At 45.3% G+C, this 22,500-nt stretch overlaps 1 protein-coding gene across 7 annotated transcripts in view; it reads left to right on the forward strand.

The window, feature by feature from the left end:
• Nucleotides 1-22,500, forward strand: part of LOC105895866 (calmodulin-binding transcription activator 1) — a 225,099-nt gene that overhangs the window by 112,697 nt on the left and 89,902 nt on the right. For all 7 annotated transcript variants that reach the window (XM_031568222.2, XM_031568224.2, XM_031568223.2 and 4 more), the window contains exon 4: nt 4,552-4,619. In XM_031568222.2, coding sequence (XP_031424082.1) covers nt 4,552-4,619 — 68 coding nt within the window. The remainder of the gene's footprint in view (nt 1-4,551; nt 4,620-22,500) is intronic.

Below are 22,500 nucleotides of genomic sequence, written 5' to 3' on the forward strand. Positions count from 1 at the left end.
TACACTCAAAAGAAAATGGCAGAATAACAAACAAACCACCTCAGCTAGAGGCGCCCAAATTAAAAGGGCTTCGTGTTCTTTGAAATTAGTGGATGTACAATAGTAAGTGTCATGATGAAACAACCAACCTTCATTATTTTTATATCCCAGTGTAGCAGAAAGAAAAAAAAAAGAAACATTCTTTGGAAGGTTATTGCTCTCAGTGAGATATTGTAGACAGAATGACAAGAAAGAGGAGCTGAGCACATGATTACAACTAGTGGCGTCATGCCCATTCGAGATGGGGTGGGCAGGGGGGTGGGGGGGGCGGGGGGGGGGGGGGGGCACGTGTCCCACCAGATTTTTATATCTGGATATTTTAAATTATCATTTCATTTTGTTTTATTACTATTCTTTTTAACAAATCTAGTTATTCTAGTTATTATTATTTTATATCATCATTCAAACATATTCTTCTAATTAAGTCATAGATCATACCTCAAAAAGTCACATACCCCCTTCCCTATGGTATTGGTGTCCAAAAGTCGCAGGATGAAATCGATGAGCAACAGCAGGTACGCGCAAGTTGCACGTGTATCAATGCAGGAGGAGGTAGATGAAAGGTGTGTTGCTGAAGTGGTTACTGGAGCATCAGACCCTTTTTCAAACACGTGAAAATGAAATGCAATTAGGGGTACATACTCAATTGAATTTGAGCAATATAGGCATAGTTTGGTGTATAGTCCAGTGCAAGATAGAAATATAGGTATAGTATAGTGTATAGTATAGTAATACATTAAAATAATACATGTAGTAGTTTAATAAAACATTTGATCATAAAATAATAAAATAATAATACATAAATAAATAAGGAACATCGTAAGGCTTTAATCAGGATTTTTTTTCCAGTAGCTGTCTCTTAAATGGCAGGCTGTGACATATCTTGCTGCTGTTGATATTAGCTCCGACTGTCCACATTCATCTCTCTCTCTCTCTCTCTCTCTCTCTCTCTCTCTCTCTCTCTATCTCTCGCTCTCTCTCTCTGTCTACAGTCTCAGCTACATTTAATTTAGCAATATATTTATGTCTAAGCTGATTTAATTAGCCCCTTGTTTCAGTTCTTTGTTTGGAGTGACTGTGTTGCTTCAACATGAGGAGCGCTTGCCAACGGCTTCACCCACACAGACGTTTGTGTTGATTTACACTGCAACTCCTCAAAAAAAAAAAAAAGTTTACAACTCCAAATAAACCTGTCACAGTGTTAAGACACCATTCCTCCCTTTTAGCACCAAGAGTGCGACTTGGGAAACCTCACCCGGGCCCTGGCCATTTTGAAGAAAAGAAAAAAACAAAGCCCACAGGCATCTGATGTCTTCTTTACCGGGTGATACTGTGAGATACACCAAAGGATATTTCATCAAGAGTCCAATTTGCATTTCATAGAGCGAAGCAACAAACGTTCAATCATGAGAAAAGAGGGAGAGAGAGAGAGAGACGTCGCTATGCCTGGCACAGAGAGAGGGTTGAGAGAAAGGCAGACATCTCAGGGAGGGGAGAGTGATAGAGAGAGAGGGAGAGAAAGAGAGAGAGTAAGAGAGAGAAGAGAGAGAGAGAGGCAGTCATCTTTGTATTTGTCTCCTCCTCAGCAGTCCTCTCATCTCATCATTCCCACAGTGCAGTCAGACAAACAGCACCTGCACACACACACACACACACACACACACACACACACACACACACACACACACACACACACACACACACACACACACACACACACACACACACACACACACACACACACACACACACACACACACACACACACACACACACATTACACATGCACACACACACACACACATACATATATATACTCACACACACACACATTACACATGCACACACACATGGGAAAGAGAGAGAGAGAGAGAGCAAGACAGACACACTTTGAGGACTTACACACATAAACTGTTTCCTTTGCCGTGAACTTGAAGCAAGCCGTCGCGTGGGCTGAGACGCAGGTGTGGCGCTCCAGGTGAACTCTGGGTAACGGGAGTGAAGGGAGCGAGGAGGGGAGGGGAGGAGGGGGGGCCTCTCAGACGGAGCACAACAGACTCAAGGCCTTTATTCTCTCCCGTTTCATGTTAAAAAATGAATTTGTCATTTAATCTCCGCAGTGACTGCGTCGGGGTTCACGAGCTCAGCCGAGAGAGCAGGACTGACAGGAATAGCGAGGGAGGAGATAGGGAGAGGAGACCCCAGGAAGAAAAAGGGAAAAAAGACAAACAAAAAGAAAAAAAAGAAGGGAAAAGGTGGGAGAGAGAGAGTGACAGAGATGGAGGGGGAGGAATGGTTGCTAGGCGGGGGGAAGGAGAGAGCAAGATGGAAAAAGAGATGGAGGTGCAATAAACAAAGAACAGCAAAGGACGAACCGTGACAAAGGCCCTCTGTCCATTATTCTATTTCCCCTCGGGTTTTTGCTTTGTTTTGTTTTGCTTTTTTTTTTTTGCCTTTGTTCTTGCTCGCCTTGTTTGCCTTGCTCTCCATGAGTCGCTGTGCTGGGGGACATGGAGGTCCGCGCTCGACAAACAATCACAAGGCAATAATGAAAACCCCCGGCCCAGCGGTAAACAAGAGGACAAAACAGTAGGCGCCCGCGCCGCGCAACCAGACGAGGCACGCGGGCACGGCGCTGCCCTCGCTAAAAAGACGGAAACAATGGACGCACTTGTACCTCTGGAATTTCGGCTGGCAAACTTGCCAAGTTGACAAGAGTCCCTCAGTTTAATGTCAGCGGAACAACCCCACAAAACCAGCGGAAACAGGACAGACGAAACCAAGTCAATCACATTAAGCGAATCAAACACTTACACTTCTACCATTAACACCCTACCATTCTACTGTATTGACTCGGCCATGTTAAGATCGCGTAATGTCAATAGGTGTTTCTCCCCTGTGAGAAGTCACTGTGAAGGCCCTTTCCTGTGGCAAGAGCATGAAGCGTTTCAGGAAGACAACCTGTTGGCAGGTTGTGGTGCAGCTGCCATTGCTGTCCGCTCTGGCTTCACTGCCCCCACACCGAAGGCCCCCCCCCCCCCCATTCCTCTACCCACTCCACTCCTGTGCCAACGCCAACACATGATTAGTGACTGATGGCTGGGGCTAGTCTGCGTGACTGTAGCTTTGGCTGTGTGAAGCATGAGCATTGGGTGGCTTGGGTGGGTGGTTGCAGACACACACACACACACACAGAAACACACACCCGCCCACACACACACACACTCACACACACACACACAGATTCACACCTGAGCGAGGTATGAGCGATGGGCTGCTGTCAGTGATCACCTGGTCATCTGGAAAAATCCAAAGCTCTTTAATCTCTGTCTGGAGATGGACAGGTGCAGAAGGCTCATGTGCACACGCGGCGCACACACATACATATTGCATACACATATATCTTTGTCACCACCAGGAGACAGATTAGCCCACACGCACATACACTCCCACCCACCACACTGACATACACAAACACACACACACACACACACACACATGCACACACACACATCCACCCCATGACCGAGTGTTCCACACTGATGCCCCATGTCAGCCTGCCCTTACCTGTCAGATCTCAGCACCCAGCCTGCAACCACCCACTAGGGCTTCCTTATTAGCCTGCTAGCTACCTCCTCAATGCAGTTTCCAGCACAGCACACCCGTAGCACAAATCACATGTGCGTGTTGCGGCCACGTCTATTCGAAATCCTTGATGATTCCAGCGCTTTGTTGATGATGGAAATCCCTCCTGAGTCTCCACCAGGATAAGACTTGAGGAGGTTAAACCTGGTCAAGCAGAAAATGTTGGAACAGAAACAACCTTCGGAGGATAATTCTGTTTAGTCCGATTTGATGGGCTTGCAGTGTCAAGGGCGGCTGTAGCCCCTACATTTTTTACTCTGTGCACTAATGAGAGAGAGAACAGAGAGTGAACAAAAGGGAGAGAGAGGGAGAGAGAGAAAGGACTGGGAGAGAGAAAGAAAAAAAAATATATCCCCTGGGGCCTGATTGCTGGTGTATCAATCCAAGGTTATGCTCCCTGAAGCGTTCATCTGTGATGTGATCAAAGGAGGGCAGGAAATAGAAAAGATTATTTGCCCAAACAGATTCTTCTCTCTGAAGTCGAAGCCGAGGGAGCGTGTGCGGCACTGTCAGAGAGACAGAGAGAGAGAGAAAGAGAGAGAGACAGAGAGCGAGAGAGAGAGAGAGACAGAGAGAGACAGAGAGAGACAGAGAGAGAAAGAGAGAGAGAGAGAACTCTGCCTCCTGTGTTTGTGCTCGCGTTAAGTGTGTCAGTTATTGTTCGCCACTGATGTCTACTGTGATCAATAAGAACGAGAAAAAAAAAGCGCTTCTTTGAAGGTAAACACTTCAACACTGTGTAAATGTGAAACTGGTATGCCCTGAGACTAACCCTCTTCTTCTTCTTCTTCTTCTTCTTCTTCTTCTTCTTCTTCTTCTTCTTCATCTCCTTCCCTTCCCCTCCCTCTTTTCATCACCCTCTTCCAGGAGATCGCAGCCTACCTGATCACGTTCGAGAAGCATGAGGAGTGGCTGACCACGTCCCCCAAAACCAGGTGAGACGGCAGCTGGTGCCCCTCCAGCGCTCTCTCCACTGACACGGCCTCTGTGCTGTTTACACACACGGGCAACACCGAGAGCATTTCACCCAGACAACCGCAGGGCTCCGCTTATCATCGTACAGCTGTCAGTGTGTGGTGGGCTGGAATTTTAATGTCTTTTTATGAGGCACAAGTGCTTGCTGCTGGTTGCGATTCTGAAGGCAGGGCCTGTTATTATTTTTGCTATCGCTTCTGTTGTTATCAGAAGTTGATGTTGGCAGAGATGCAATTCCTCTTTTTATTTGCCATGCCTTCAGGTAGAAATGATTCACACTGACCGTTTGACTGGCGGTACAAATAGAAGTTGGCACTTAATTGTTCAGAATTGAGATCTTACATGGGTGAATGGAATTTGATAAATGAGTTGAGTCCGAGTTGTTTCAGTGAAATAGTTCTTCTCAGAATGCACCCTGTGGGCATATGCTTTTTCTCTTTTGTTTTGCAATGCATCAGTACTATTGAACTCACTTTTCTATATGAAAGAACAGTACATTTCGATCTATTTTTGGATTCAATATTAACTACGTACTAACCGAGAGTGAGGTCATGCCGGGAAATATCAAACTGAGGCTTTAACGTATCGACCGAGCGATAGCGAGGTCGATACGCCAAAGCCGAAGTTTGATATGTCCCGGCATGACCGAACGGTCGATGTCTGTTGTAGATTAAGGCTGTTAAAAGCTACCAAACTAATGGAAATACGGTAGAAGTCAAGTTTCCTTCTGAGTTTGACGTTGTGACTTAAAGAGTGAAATTTCACAAAGTCATAAAGGCCCGAACAGACAAGCGGAGAGCTGGGTGAGCTCAGGGAGGTGGGGAGGGACGGGAGGGACGGGAGGGACGGGACGGCCTCAGACATCAGGTGGGACGGGGAGTCAGAGGCCCGCGCCAGCGTATGTGGGTCACTCAAGACAAGGACATCCTCTGAGGGAAAATAATGAAATAATCATCATATGATAACAGCCAGTGACAGAGCGAGGACACGGCACAGCAGGGGAGTGACTGGCGGGCTGGTGGGGCTGCTCAAAGGCACATACACACACACTCACACACACACACACACACACACACACACACACACACACACACACACTCACACACTCACACACACACACACTCCTTCTCTCTCTGTCTCTCTCTTTTTCACTCTCATACACACACACACATACACACACAAATACACACATATTCAAGTGCTCAGACACATATACACATACACTTTCTCTCTCTCTCACACACACACACACACACACACACACACACACACACACACACACACACACTCACACCGCTTCACCAGTCTCTCCCTGCCTCCGGCCTGCCTTTGCATAATGGGACTGATTTCAGTGTGTGATTTGCCATGGCTGTTTAATCCAGCCGGTCGCTCCTCGTTTTAATGAAGCTGCTTTTAACTCCCAGCTGTCTCCAGGGGTCAGAACCAGTACACACACACACACACACACACACACACACACACAGTCATGTACCTCACTTACACTCTTAAACTCACACACTCACAGCTACACCCACGCATGGATCACTACCCATGCACAGCTAAAACCAAACTTACTTACCATACTCACACCGAAACCATACTTACCATACTCACACCGAAACCATACTTACCATACTCACACACGAAACTTACTTACCATACTCACACACCGAAACTTACTTACCATACTCACACCGAAACTTACTTACCATACTCACACCGAAACTTACTTACCATACTCACACCGAAACCATACTTACCATACTCACACCGAAACTTACTTACCATACTCACACCGAAGCTTACTTACCATACTCACACCGAAACTTACGCACCATACTCACACACCGAAACTTACTTACCATACTCACACCGAAACTTACTTACCATACTCACACCGAAACGTACGCACCATACTCACACAACGAAACTTACTTACCATACTCACACCAAAACTTACTTACCATACTCACACCGAAACTTCAGCAACAAAATACAAAACTACGGCAACAACTCGCAGCACCACCCGAACCCGTATACACATGAACCTGCACATAAAAACACCTACCTGCCTACAACCGCACCCAACGCAGTGCAGAGACACACTGAGCTACACACGTACAGCTACACCAGGTATTCTCTTTGGCAGCCACACACTCACAGCCATGAATACAAAGGCAGACACACACTCAGTGCAGCACATTGGTACTGTTCTGCTGCTTATTTCACATTCTTACAGTAGTTACAGTTAGAGTGCATACTGCTGACAATAGGCACAGCCCTTCAGTTTCAGTGGCTCACACACACACACACACACACATACACACACACACACACACACGTCAGCTGAGACGTCACAACTTCTTTCGTCACACACACACACACACACACTCACACACACACACACACACACACACACGTCAGCTGAGACGTCACAACTTCTTTCGTCACACACACATACGCACACACACACGCACACACACGCAAACGCAAACGCAAACGCACACGCACACGCACACGCACACGCACACACACACGCACACGCACACGCACACACACACATGTCAGCTGAGACGTCACAACTTCTTTTGTCACACACACACACACACACACACACGCACACGCACACGCAGACACACACACACACACACACACACACACACACACACACGTCAGCTGAGACGTCACAACTTCTTTCGTCACACACACACACACATACACACACACACACACACACACACAGACATAGTCAGAGGGGAGAGATACACCAAACACAGTACGGCAATTTTTTGGGGCTTCTCTGAATCAAATCCACAAAATGCATATTTGTTTCTCAGAGCTGTAGTACATTTATGTGATTTGTAGAGCAAATGTAGTTTCTCCACAGAGGAAAGGCTTTGCCATGCCCCCCCCCCCCCCCCCCCTATCCGGAGACGGTAGCGATCGTAGCGGGCCGCAGAAGCTCCCTAACCCCCCCCGGTGACCTGCTGCGTATTCAGTGTGTCAGCGCGCGGGGTGGCTTGCGTGTTCGCGTGCCTCTTAGTCTGTATGTGCATTTCTCCGTCTCCTAAGTGCCTGTGAGTGCGAGCGATTGCGTCTCTCGATTGCGTCTCCCGTGACTCAGTCATTGAGCTCCCCAGATCATAGTAGGGAGCGTGCGTGTTAGAGCGTTTGGCTCGTCCTGTGCGTTGGCACTAATCGTCCTTGCTTGTGTGTGTTAGGGTTTGGCTGTGTGAGTGTTAGGGTGATGTATGAATTTTGTGCCTGAATTATGTGTCATCTTAACATGCTGAGATACATGCACAGGGTGTACATTTAGTCACTGTCGCTGGGCACGAGTCTCTGTTTTCACTAGCGTGTACTTTTTATTCATGGCTGGCTGTGTGTATGTGTGTGTGTGTGTGTGTGTGTGTGTGTGTGTGTGTGTGTGTGTGTGTGTGTGTGTGTGTGTGTGTGTGAGTGCATGTGTGTGTGTGTCACTAGAAGCACTGAAGCCGTCGGCAAAGCATCAAGTCCCAACTCACAGCCAATTAGAGCTCTCTCTCTCTCTCTCTCTCACACACACACACACACACACACACACACACAGAGACACACACAAACACCTACACATATTTTTCCTGTCTGCTCTCAGAGAAGAAAAATAAAATGCACCCTCCCCTAACAAAATAGGAGGAATACCAATGGTCTCAACAAGCCCTCTGTAGAAGTTTAATTTAGCTGATGTGTCTCCCTGTTTTCCTCCTCCCCCCCACACACACACACACTCACACACACACACACACACACACACACACACACACACACACACACACACACACACACACACACACACACACACACACACACAGACACAAGAACATCCTTCCTTGAATAACACTCCAGTAAATAAATGCCCTTGATGCCATATAAGGATATAAAGAATTCAGTGGACGTTGTATTGATTGTTGATTCAACACAACACACACACACGCGCGCGCGCACACACACACACACACACACACACACACACACACACACACACACACACACACACACACACACACACACACACACTCACACACACATACACACACACACACACTATTTCACTGACCCAGTGGCCTCAGGTGAGGAGCTGTAGTTATCCCCAATGACCAATAGCCAAGACATTCCTTTTATTTAAAAAAAAACCTTCTAAGAACAGAATTCCAAGGTTATATAATTTTTTTTTTTCAAGAGGTACAGTTAAGTAAAACACTATTTCCTCTTCAAAGGGAAAAGACAAGGTGGGAGAGAGGGAGGGAGAGAGATAGAGAGAGAGAGAGAGAGAGAGAGAGAGAGAGAGAGAGAAAAGAGAGAGGGAGAGGAATGCTGTGTGAGGGTGGCAGTGCGGATGAGTGTGTATTGGCGGAGTGGCTCCTGCGTTGCGTGCCATGCCATAAAGGATCAGAGGCGGGCCGTCGCCCTGACCCCTGCCTCACCGCTGCTGGCACCCTCTGCCAGCGCAAGTGAGTGTCGCTGCGCTACAGGGGGGGGGGGGGGGCACACTCTGCTCGGCACCCCCCGGATGACAGGCGTGGGAGTGGTGCAGAGGCTGGTGCCTCCATCAGTGTGTGGGAGGGAGGCAGGCAGAGGACAGAGGACAGAGGGCTGGGCAGGCCTGTGTGTGACAGTGACCTGGTTCTTTTAAACGGGCTGAGGGCGTTCTCAGAGACGAGTCCAGCACTGTGTGTGCACGTCCGCATGTCCAACAGGAAGTCCTTATGATGCTCACGGCATTCAGCTGGGGCTTGTGCTGTCGCTCTCAAACCCCCACACTCTTAAGCTCTTATCACTATTACACTAATATGTGACAACCGCTACATTTTGTTCAGATCGGCCAAAGCCTCCAGCTCCTTAAGTCTTTATTTTTAACCATGTATTGCTATTCTATTGACTGCTTATTACATGTGTAGAATTATAGAATTGAGCAGTCATTTCATTAGCGGCGACAATATCGTGTTAACATCATTACATCATCTTTAATAACTACATCTGTACTTAGATGACAACAAATTAAAACAAATGCTCCTGCTTGTAGGATTCCCTGTGTATATATATATATGACATCTAAATTGAGAGTTCCTGAACTTGGTCTGACTGCAGCTGGTGAGCCAGAACCCTCCTGTGTTTGGGACCAGGGGCCAGTTCCTGTGCTGGATGGACAGATGAAAGAGAGGTGAAAGGGGAGATCACACTCGACATGGCCTTTCTGATGGGCCGGTGAATATGATGGATTGAGCGGCGTCGGGGAAATGGCAAGGTGTCAATACGAGATAGAGAGAGAGAGGGAAGCAGAGAGGGGGAGGTGCGGAGGAGTGGTGGGGGTGAGAGGGGCATGATGGATGTGAAAGAACGTGGCAGGGATGCATCAAAGCAGAGGAGGAATAAAAGAGGGGAAAAAAACTGATGGAGGAGGAAGAAATAACGGATTCCTCTCGGAAGCGGAGCGTTGTAAGGGATTGGGATGGAGTGATGTCTGTGGGGGCTGTGTTCTCTGTGTGAGGAAGTCTGGGGTCACTTCTGACAAAGATCTGAATAGTAGATTATTTTGGTTGTGCTCTCAAAATCTGAAAGAAAAAAACCCAGGCTAGCCTTTTTCTGTTCTGTATTTATCTAGTAGATTATATGTGAAAACACAGGTGGTATAGCTATGTTTAGAAATAGATTGTGTTGTAAGATTGAATCTTTCATAAGCACACACACACACACACACACACACAAACACACACAGACACACACACACGCACACACACACACACACACACACCCACACAAACACACACTCACACACACACATCCACTCCGAAATCCATTACATCACTTGCTTTGGGAACAGCACGGCTCAAGTAAGTGCTGTCACCTGTTGTGACCAGCGCTTCCTTGGGACATTCATTTAAGATTCGGTAAAATATCAATTAAGTGGAAAAACTGCTATAGATAAGCAAGCATAATAAAGAGGACTCAGAAACAGAACATTGGTCAAGAGACCAAATCTATGGACATGGTGCTAAAAAAAACAATCAGGGTCCCAATATAGTACACAACTAAAACCCTCTCCACCAATTCAAATTTTTTTTATTTTATTTAACTTTTCTAAGTTAGTTCCTGGATAAAACAATGATTACAGGCTATGGTACACTTTGTTTTCAGTATTGTATATTTAAATGTATTCATGCACCTATAAATTCCCTGACAGCTTTTAGTATGCATGTACGTGGCGGGCGCATTGCATCCATCTTCTATGAAAGTTAAGGGTTAGACTGTAGGATGGGATTTGTGCCCTGGCACAGTCTTTCATGAATACTTTCTTGAATGCATCTCTTGTAGTAATGACTTTCACACAATAGATTTTTGCATATCTCCATCATCGATTGCATAAATGCCTGAAGTTCAGTCAATGAATTATGCATCTTTCTCAGGAGATTTAATATTCATTACTCTTAATGACATTTCGAGGATGTGCTCAGGTTCATGGCTGAAGTATGATTTAATTGCCAATGTCTGACTTGCACTGTGATTACTGACAATGTGTACTCAAACTGACTACTAATCCACTTCATTGACATTTCCTCCAACAATTACAAAGATACAAATAATTTTGTGATAATTAATGTGGCATAATTAATGCTTTTCACTTACCAACACACCACAATAGTTCTTCATCATGAAAACATGAATGAGAATCTCAGTAGTAGACATATGCATTATAGTCATTCAGATCATCCTCCTCCATACCAGTGAGGTTCATTATAGTCTAATAAAAGGGCACAATGGCATCTGAGCTTTCACCTCTGTTCCCACTAGTTTTCTTATGAATATTAGTGTCACAAGGAATCATAGCAGGTTGTTCTGTGTATGTGTATCCTTGTACACTCTGGGAACTTCCCAGAGAAGCATGCGAAAGACAACTTCTACAGTCCAGGCGGTGCTTTTAACCAATACAGGCGTATCATGTATCAGCACTCCCGATTCATGCTAATTGAAGTCATGACCTTGTTTTTCCCACAACCATAGTCAGTAGCTCTTCATGAAGATATTGCTATGTACACAATACCACAGATATCACCATCTAGATCATGCCAGATATATCATAGTGCATGCATGAGGTGCGCCATGCTGTAATGAAGTGATTACGCAGAAAAAGGCACCAACAATGCAATGCAAACCTACAGCTAATGCTAATCAGTGTCAATACACTCAATATGCTTGGGTTCATGCAGGCTTTCTGAGCTGGCAACACATAATGTACCACTCACAAATTATTCTGAGAAACACTTGGAGTAAAACTACTTATGTGTGAAAACAATGTCATGCTACGCTAAGCAGCAATGAATATATTAGCAGCCTGGCATCTGATCAGAGGTTGTGCTGAAGGGCTGAAAAATGGCCTCATGTAGACTTTCCCTGATTAGTGCGCTGTCATAAAGGTCGAATCTCCACACAACAGCAATCCTGATGCCAGGTATCGACCAGCAGTTAGACTAATCTCAGCATTAAGGAAACATTCCATGTGATAATAGACAAAAGCAAGCTTTGTGTCTCGAATGTGAGCTGAATGCAAAGATGACATTTTTCAGTTTGCAAAATGTATTCAAAACATTTAATGTTATTCCAGTTCTGCCTCTTCAAGACACCTGGGGAAAATCTAACCTATGACATTAAAAACTAATCTAAGTAAAGAAAGTAATAGTACTGTATATAAATAGGCATTTCTGCACACATGTTGGAAAAGTTACACAAACATCCGGGGCAAAAGAAAGCTCGATGGTTCCAACAGATTAGCAGTCATATTTAAGGATCTGCATTAAGAGGTAGGTTTTTCTTTAGAATTTAAAAACATCCATACCAAATAGTTGTCTTCATTGAGAATTATGAAGTCATTATTTGTGAGGCCCACACTTTGCTCTTGCTGCAACTATGTCTTGAATAGTATCTAACATTAAATTACCACAATATGACTAGCTAATTTGCTACCTAGATATCTTACAACCTTGCAAAGTACATTATAATTCCTGATCATTTATCACTATGACATTATAATAATGGTAGCAGCACAAGTAAAATACATCGATTGATATCACATGTCACAATACTGCACCAAACTCAATATTAACTAATATATATAATACTAATATATATATTAACCAATGTTATTTACCTCACTCCGTTACCAGTCCCCTCAGTTTCACATGAGATGGCTCCAAAATGGCTCCACTGCTGTTGTGTCAGTATAATATATGCAGACCACCATAGCCAATTTCAATGGACATTGAACCTCCTACTGTCCAAATACAAGGACTGATTATGAGTTCAAAAATGAGGTTTCAACGACATGAGCTCTTTAACTGTCAAAAAAGTCGGAATGCCCATGGTCCACTGAGTGTACAGTTAGAGATACAAAGCACACCAGCACCCACAAGACTCTTGAAGCAACTTAGGATCATTTTTAGAAACATTGTATTAACCCAGGTACACACGCCATATACTCGACATTTGCTATAAAAGCCCTAGCTTTAGCCTTAGAGCCTCAAAGGCTAAGATATCAAAGGCCAGCTGTACATATGCGGGAGGGCGCTGTGCTAAGTGAAGTTGATTATGCTGCAACCGGCACCTATGTCCAATGTACTCAGAATACTACTAATAATGTGGTGGATATGTAGAAATGAAGATGAGTATGTATTTTTTGCACGACGCTCAAGTTTTATACTAAGCTAACTCTGAGGTACTGTCACTGAAGCGTTAGAACATCACAGGGACCAGGGCTGTGGAAATTGCCAGATACCCTGATATTACCGTCAATAACACAACCGTGAGCCATAAATCAGACTACTTTTATACAACAGTTCTGCCCAGGAAAGAAAAATACACATAACATATTGTGATAAGAAATTTGAATAATGAGTACTTTGTTCATCACATGCTTATAACTACAAGTTTTGCTTAAGGAAGGTCTAAATTAATTACAGTGGATTTCACCTGCTCTTAAGAGGCATAGGAATATCCCAGAAAAATTGGCCCCCTGGTTAACTGCCTGACCTCGGGTCCACTGAGTAGAATATATAATCATCTTCAGTACACACTCCCATTTTGTGTGCTAAACTCCCCATGTTAGCTGTCCCATGAATGATCCCTTTATAAATGTATATGTACGAGGGCGAGAGGCGCGACTTGTCATTTCTCTCGTAGACCGTGCGTAAACCGAGCTTCACGCTGAGTGCATCCATTTAATCATTTCACACATGTTTTTTTCGGGCGCAGCATGTGTGTATGCCTGAAAGGAGGCTCAAAAGTCTTAGAACATTTGGCACCAAGTCAAGCAGTGAGAGACCAGACCCCCGTTCTATGAATGAGATTAAAGGCTCAGATCTCGAACAGTGCTGAGCTTGCATGTCTTGTTGTTAGGTAACATTTTTATCCCTCAAGGCCTTTCAATTAGGGGAGCTGGAGGATGTCAATGATATGCAGCGTGTCACATTGTCAATTGATAAACAGCTTCCCAGAGCGACTGATAAGAGCCTTTTGTTAATTAAAAAAACAAGCAAGTAAAAGGGCAAAAAAGCAGTATACTTGATCATTATAGTGACACTATATTTTATTCGAGAGGTGTCATCAATGACCCCCAAGGGGACTTTATGAGGAAAAAGATTAAGTGTAAACAAAACAAAATTACAGCAGAAATAAGAAGAGCCTCTTTTGGAAGGGAGGATGTGGTTACTGATGTTTCTCCCCCCCTAATTCTACAGATTTTCCCACACCCATTTCCCTATTTCCATCACAGCCTGGCTGATTAGGTACACAAACACAAACACACACACACACACACACACACACACACACACACACACACACACACACACACACACACACACACACACACACACACACACACACACACACACACACACACACACACACACACACACAGAATGAAACAGAGCTGTGAGCACACAACAGCTCAGTCTCTGTGGCTGGGGTTGGCCAGGGCTCAGCGTCTCGGCTCATCTCTCATCTCCTAACCCATCTGCATGGGGGCAGCCTTCTGCCAGGCCCTGCCTCACATCAGATGGAGGAGTCTATGGGTGATGGGGGTCTTTCCCGTCCCCATGCTGGGCTGGCCGAGAGGCTTTTTAATTAAAGGTAATTAATTACCGACCCCGGTGAAAGCATCGCTTTATGAGTCTTTTGGCGACGGCTGGTGATCTGCTGTACCTCATACTGATAGCGCGAGCTCCTGCGATGATGCTGGCATGAGATAGTGCTTCCCCCATCCTCACATATACAATGGCCAGGGGGAGAGGATGGGCTGGATGAGAGTTGGATGCATGGAATAAAAGAAGATCTTTTAAAAAAGGGGAGAGGAAAATCTCCAGCCATGAAAAGAAGCATGTCTTTGAGTCTTCTGGGTTGAGAGTATTGTGCTCCTCCCACTCACACACATTCATACAGACACACACTCACAAACACACACGCACACACACACACACACGCACACACACACACACACACACACACACACACACACACACACACACACACACAGAGCAAAAGAGAGAGGGAGTCAGACAACCTCTGTCAGCACACTGCATCCCTCCCTTTAGAGTGCTGTCATAGGCCTCCAGTCCATTTAATCAAACACATCTCTGTGATTACCCTCTCCTCCACACAGTATGACAGAGGGAGAGAGATGGAAACTAATAGAGAGAGAGACCGATAGAGCGAGACAGATAGATGGAGAGGGATCAGCAGAGAGATGGGGAGAGAGGGAGGGAGGGAGAGAGAGAGAGAGAGAGAGAGCCTTGTGAATCAGTACTCCACCCACCGCCTTAATGTCTGCTGACAAAGTAAATCACACACACATAAAAGATGAGATTTGGCAGCCCATTACACCAGCGTTCCCTTACTTCAGGAAGTAAGCTAATGCGTATGTGTACGTGTTTGTGTGTGTGTGTGTGTGTGTGTGTGTGTGTGTGTGTGTGTGTGCGTGTGTGTCTGTGTCTGTGTCTGTGTTTGTTTGGGTGTGTTTACCCATATATGTGCCTGTGTGTGTGAGCATTTCTGTATCTGCTCATCAACACTCATGTGGCCCAGGTTTTTTCAGGTGGACATATGAAACTGAAAGGCTGGGGATGGAGGAAGTACTGTAGCGTGTGGTGTCTAGGACATCATTCTGTTTTCCCCAAACAGCTTACTAACTGACTGAATGTGTGTACTGAAGATAAGTTACTAGATCCATGGATTGTGGTGTGTGTACATTTTCCTGAGCAGACAGGGTGTAAAATGTGGAGGGGGTTTGACACTCTAAGGACGAGGGGTGGAAATTGCCAGAGAGTTGGCAACACGATAGTTGGGCCACAATATATTCTTATTGCGATTCTTTACATTTTATGTTGCAGCGTGTTGAAATCGATTCTGCGATACCATGCGATTTCTTTCTCCCATATATCATTAAAATGTATTATAAGTCACAAGGAAAAAACCACACGACTAAATTCATCTCACTTGAATCTTCCCATTTAATTGTGTGAACATAATTATCACATATTTCAACTCCTGCTGTTCTAAACACATGCATACACTACACAGTGAGTTTATGGACCACTGCACTTTTTGTGAATAGTACAAAATCCCAACTCAGTCCTTCACTGAACACACACACACACACACACACACACACACACACACACATAACATCAGCAATGTTATCGGAGTAGACATTAAGCAAAATAAAATTAAAATCATAATATTAATCAAATAAATATCGATACTTGGCGCCACTATATTGATATAACATTGTGCCAAACATATAGCGATACTACACTATCGATTTTAATCTCCCACCATTACTAATTAATAATTAATACAGTAATTATGTAAGTTTGACCTCTGAGTGCCTCTCGTGTCTCTCCAGATCAGATGTCTTCAGTAAAAAAATAGTTTGAGTTGATCTTTGACAAGAGGAACATGAAACTGAAGGCATCCGGTGGGTTTTTACCCTCCCACCTCATCCCCTCTGGTCCTCCGCCTGTGGGCATCATTAACATCAGATTTAATGCATATCGCATGATTAAGAATCATGGTTGATTTAATTCACGTTGCATGATTCAGACTGGGCCTCTCGCTGGGACCAGGCAATACTACTGATGTGTTTGTCAAGATTACTGACCTGGGGTCAGATTCACTCACATGGCCCATGATCAGCTGCATATTTCATTGGTTCAGAGGTGGTTCTGGGAGCAGCGATGGTGTCTGGCAATGTGACGGGGTTAAAAGCACCCCGCAGAATAGATTACAGACCAAGGGTTTAGTTTATCACAAAACCGGCATGGACATGACTTTTACTTGAAATGCCATTTTGTCCCTGGTATTTCCATATTAAATTCAGCTTAGGCATTGGCCCAAGGTCTATGCTCCCACTGTCTTTCTGATTTCCACTATGTGCTTCCCAGTGATTCACTGAGGTAAAAACATGAAGTGAGTTTTTTTTTTTTTAAATACCATGTTCTATCTTTCCACTTAACCCAAGGTCTAGCTCTCATGGGTGCTGTAGTATATCTCCCTCTCCTGGGTTTTGCTTATTTTGCACAAAGCACATTACAAATGGATCTCTGTCAGTCTCCTTAATAGTGTGCATTTGTGCAGCACCTTTTTTTTGTTTGCAGGAATGTTTATATCCAATTTTAAACAAGTGACGGAATACTATTTCCTTGAATTGTGTCTCACTGTGATGGGGGCAAAGCATTTCAGTTCATCATGCCTCTGTTTAAAGCTTCAATATATAGTTTTTTGTTGTGAAAAATAGAAATGTTTCCCAATGTGTGTATTCTATGCATTCTGGTCCTTTGTTTGAGGCTCGGGAGGCATAGCTGGCCTGAAACAGAGGAACAAACAGAAAGCACAGTGAATACTGGGAGAACAATGTTTATTATCATATTTTCAGAGTTATATGAGTCTGGAAGCATTTGAACAGAAAAGCACCATTTTCTACCTTTTCACACCCGCCTTGTGATGGGCACCCATGTGGCCAGTAAAGGACGTGTGTTGTTCCATGCTTTTAGATTATCCCCGTCCATTTCAGCGGGGGCTCTCCCTGGAGCCACAGCTGTGCTTTTCTCTGTTTCAGCGGGGAGCCGGTCTAAACACACAGCTAAATGGGCTTAGCCGCAACAAGCTCTGAGAAATCCCTATCCTGTGCTTTGATCACATCTACCGGTTACCACCACCCCCCACCCCCCCACACCCCACACCCCCCCACACCTACCTCAAAACCCTGTCTCTTTTGTACACACAATCACAGGGTGGGGAGAGTCCAGAGCTCAGAGGATGATAGTGCCGTATGTTTGCATATGACGGGGTCTGCGTTACTCTCACGCCTCCCTGACTTCTCATCCCCCTCTCTCTCTTTCTCTCTCTCTCTCTCTATGATTTTCTTTCTCTCATCATTCACTTGTTTTTTCAATCTCCTTCTTTCTCTCTCTCTCTCTCTCTCTCTCTCTCTCCCCCTCACTTACTCTTTCACGCTCTTTCTGGTGGTTTTAAAGTAATGGAGTCCATCGAGGAGAGTAATAATTTTTGCACTGGTGTGTTTTAAAGGTGCTGACCGTGTGTCTGCCACACATCACCCAAAGCAAGCAAGTGTGTGTGTGTGTGTGTGTGTGTGTGTGTGTGTGTGTCTGTGTGTGTTTGTGTGTACCAATTCATGTGTATGTGACAGAGAGCCTTTGTCATAGAGTATGTGTGTATTGCAGAAATGTGGGTTTGACCATTGTGTTTACATTCATGATTGTGTTTGTAAATGTAAATGAGCATGTGCATGTGTGCATAGCTCAATGTCTGCATATGTGTAATAATGTAGACAGAGTATGCACATACACGTATGTCTATATGGTGGAATTCATATCAGGAAAGAGAGACAGGCTCTTTAATGCCCTGCCATGCGGCATCCAGTGGAAAGATGTGTTGGTCTCCAGACCTCTATTCTGCCTTTGCTCTTCCCTCTCTCTTCCATACTGACACTCTCTCTCTCTCTCTCGCTCTCTCTCTCTCTCTCTCTCTCTCTCTCTCTCTCGCTCTCTCTCTCTCTCTCTCTCTGTCTCTGTCCTCACGCAGATGCTGTCTGGCATTCTTCCCCACACATAGTTGCTTGAGACCGGAATAAAAATAAATAAAAATAAAAACACTCACACAAAAGGAATGAACCCCCACAGCCCTGAAGCACTAATGATGTTTGTCTGTAATGCCACACAGCCGCTCCTGCACCGCACTCATGCTCTCTACCGTCTGCCTCCCGTCTCCTGCGCCTCCCTCCCGCGTCTCCTTCCCGCTCTCCATCTTCTCTCCTCTCCTCCTGCTCACTTCACCTGATAACCCATCATGGTGCCATGGCAGGGTGGTGGTGGTGGTGGTTGGGGGGTGGGGTTGTAGTTGGGGGTGGGCAGGTAGGAGTGCGAGGAGTGAAGGTGGTAGAGACGGGGTAGGTTGGGGTGTTGGGGGTGGGGGGGGGGCGGGGGAGTCTCGTTCAGCATGCAAGCCTCCCTCAGCCTGCTGGGCTGCCCGTCCAGATCCATCTCCTCTCGCCATATGCTTCCCATCCATCAAGCACAGCCTCCGACAGCCCGAGGAGGGGGGCAGCGGGGGGTGGGGAGGGGCGGCTTCGTGAGGTCACTTCCTCATCCCGCAGCCAGCGTTCTGTTTAGACCAAAGATGGTCGTGCAGAGAGAGAGAGAGAGATAGAGAGAGAGCAGTGGGAGGCTCCGCTGTGTAGGTTTTTTGTCTTCCAAAAGAGGTTTTCCTCCCAGAGTTCTGTGAAAGGATTTTAATGCTATTCCCCTAGCACCAAAAGGAGTCCGTTTCCTGTAAAGGTCTCTTATGCATGTACCTGCTCTTTTAAAATGATACAGACTGTATTATGAAACTGCATTATGAAACCATTTTAAACCATTTTTTTAAATGTGCCAGGAAAAAAGACCACCCAGTTTGAGTCAGATTTAGTGATTTTCTCATTTGATTTTGCCCGTTGATTCAGTGTAATTCTCTGAAATCCCATTCATCATCACCTCACAGCACTCCAGTAGAGCTCACATGAATGGGCCCAGTTTGAGGAGAGGGGGAGAGAGGAACTCTCTAGCAGGGATGAGAGAGAAGATTGAGGGGCACCAAGAGAGTCAGACAGACAAACAGAGAGAGAGAGTCAGTGTTGGAGCGCCCCCCGCAGCGAAGACGAGGTAGAGCACACAGACCTGAACTGACCAATGACCTGAACGCTGAGGACTCTTCCACCTACCGTACCCCTAAGCTGTTTTGGTGGTTTGTTGGGAGATAATATCTACTAGCCAGAAAGGGCTCTATCTCTGGAGAGATTAGCACAGTCGTGCTTGCTCCAGTATCAGCCAGCTATATTGCAGATTAGGAACGGCAATGCAGCTGTGTGTGACAGAGAGAATGAACTCAGCAAACACAGATTGAGAAAATACAGAATTGTTGAATATTTACGCAAAAAAATCTGGCCTCTCTTTCTCTCTCTCCTCTCTCTCTCTTTCTGTCTCTGTCTCTATCTGTCTCTGTTGCTCTCTCTTTTCTTCCTCTCTTTCCCTTAATGTGTCTCCATGTGCAAATCGATGTTCCACTGTGGTGAAGGCCTTGAGGGTGGGCAGATGTAAGACGGCGTTAAAGTTTATGTGGCTTGAAAATGCTTCTGAAAGTACATTCAGGACGGAGATTTTCTTACTGGGTTTATGAAGCTGTTGCCTCCGACACTACCCGTTGTAAGACGAGCCTAAAACACGTTGCGAGTTACACTCCGTCAACATGTTAAATTGTCACGTACCTGGCTGTCCCAGGCTTCGTATGTCATTAATTAGAACGACGGGCGATCGCGTCAGCACTGTCAGTCCAGGGGATTTTGAAATCTCTTTTTTTCTTCATCCTCATGCCTTATGGCATAAAATAACAAGCAGCCGCGTGACTAATTTGTTTTTTTTTCTCTCCTGACATACTTCTCGGATTAAAATAGCCTTTGTGTCTGTTGAATTGTTTCCATTCCTGCTGACAGACCAAGAATAAACTTTTTGCCTGGGTGTAAATGACTCAGTGGTAGAGAATGAATGGAACTACTCTTGGAGCTGAATGAGAGCATTTGGCTCGCTGTGGGTGTTTCAGTGTTCTTCGCTGTGCTGCTCCATCGGTCCTTCACAGCATGGATGGATTATGAAATCGAGGGCCGCTGGGCACGAAAGCCTCCTGGGCCCACCCTACCCCCGGGCATGAGCGCACAGCAAGCAGCGGCTCACGGTCCAACCACCCTGTGCTTACTCGACATATTTAATACCTGTAGTAGATAGCCTACTGGACATACACCACATCAACACATGATGCAATAAGCTACATTAATGTATTTCAATTGCTGACAAATAGCTAAATAAAATAAAATAAAAAAGAGACCTGTATGGCCCATCATACAAGAGCAGGCCACCGACCCAGCCTGACCTTTCACAACCGATCAAACTAAGAAGGCTTGCTTAACATATCGTAGCATTATTTAAATCACAATCATTTGATTTACTATTTGTAAAATGAAAATAAATATACCATTATAAAGATTATAGAGACATAATTATAGCATCAACAACATATCCAATCTGATATTTATTCTTTTTTTACGCAGTTTCCTCAGATGGATATTAAGGTATAACCACAATGCAACTAAGTAGGCTATAAAACGTTCATTAACCAGACTTTTATAGGGAAAAGGGATATTTAAAATCAGAAGATCTGCTGATCACTGCTACAGGCCCTCAGAACCCCTTACAACCTGAATCAGAAACTGAGTTTCTTCATTCACCAAGCAAAAGACATGTAAGCCTACAAGGAATTTCACTTGGTACGATTGCTTAGACACACATTAACACTTGTCATTGTGACACACAGTACTCACTGACCATGGGTGCCATAAAGGCATGACAGGTGAAAATGATTCCTGGCAGGAAGGGGTCCCGAAAATCTCGTTGGGGGGGGGGCCTAACTAAGAATTCTGTCAGGGGACCCAGGATTCCTACCAGCGCCCCTGTCACTGACACGCACATGCTAGATATTCAAGGACATATAGGACCTCACATATGGTGCAGAGCACACATTTAAAGCAGTATTGATCAGACTAGCTCCAGACCACTTGCATTCAGGCTGGGGGCCCATGTGTCCCTTTGTGTTTTACTAGGGGCCCTTAAGGGTCTCTCAAGGGTCAACCCTGGAGCAGTGGGGCTTACTTTGTGTGGGCGTTTAGGGCTTCTGTGACCTCTGACCTGTGCGGCCTGCCATCGAGGCTTTACAGTCTTCAAAGGTAGCGTTGCGTGTTACCAAAACGATGTGAGAACCACAGGACCGAATACAGGCACAGATTGCCTGTCTCAACCCTGTGTGTTCTGTAACCGCAATTCCACAGTAAGACTCACAGTTTATTCAACATAGGGAAATAAGCTCCGACTGGTCCTGCCTTCGGTAACAGTGGTTGGTTTTCTTTTAAAAAGTGCACTTCTTTCTTCCCCTCTCTCGTGGATTGTATCTGTCTTTTTTTACCCTCACTGTTTCCCTATGCATCACCTCGGTCACATCCTACACTCTCATAATACTCTGGCACCAGTCCAGCGCTTTTAAGGGCCGCCCTGACACCGTGGCTGTCATTGGGAGAGGGAACACAGAGGTGGGAGAGGTAGGTGGTGGATGAGGGGGTGTTGGCAGTGATGGCGGTGGAGCAGGAGGAGGAGGAGGAGGTGGTGGTGGCGGTGAGAGAGAAAGTGGCCGCTCTGATCCCTGTGTCCTTCTCCT

This window comes from Clupea harengus, chromosome 5 (genome assembly GCF_900700415.2).
Source record: "Clupea harengus chromosome 5, Ch_v2.0.2, whole genome shotgun sequence".
Classification (NCBI taxonomy): Eukaryota; Metazoa; Chordata; class Actinopteri; order Clupeiformes; family Clupeidae; genus Clupea; species Clupea harengus.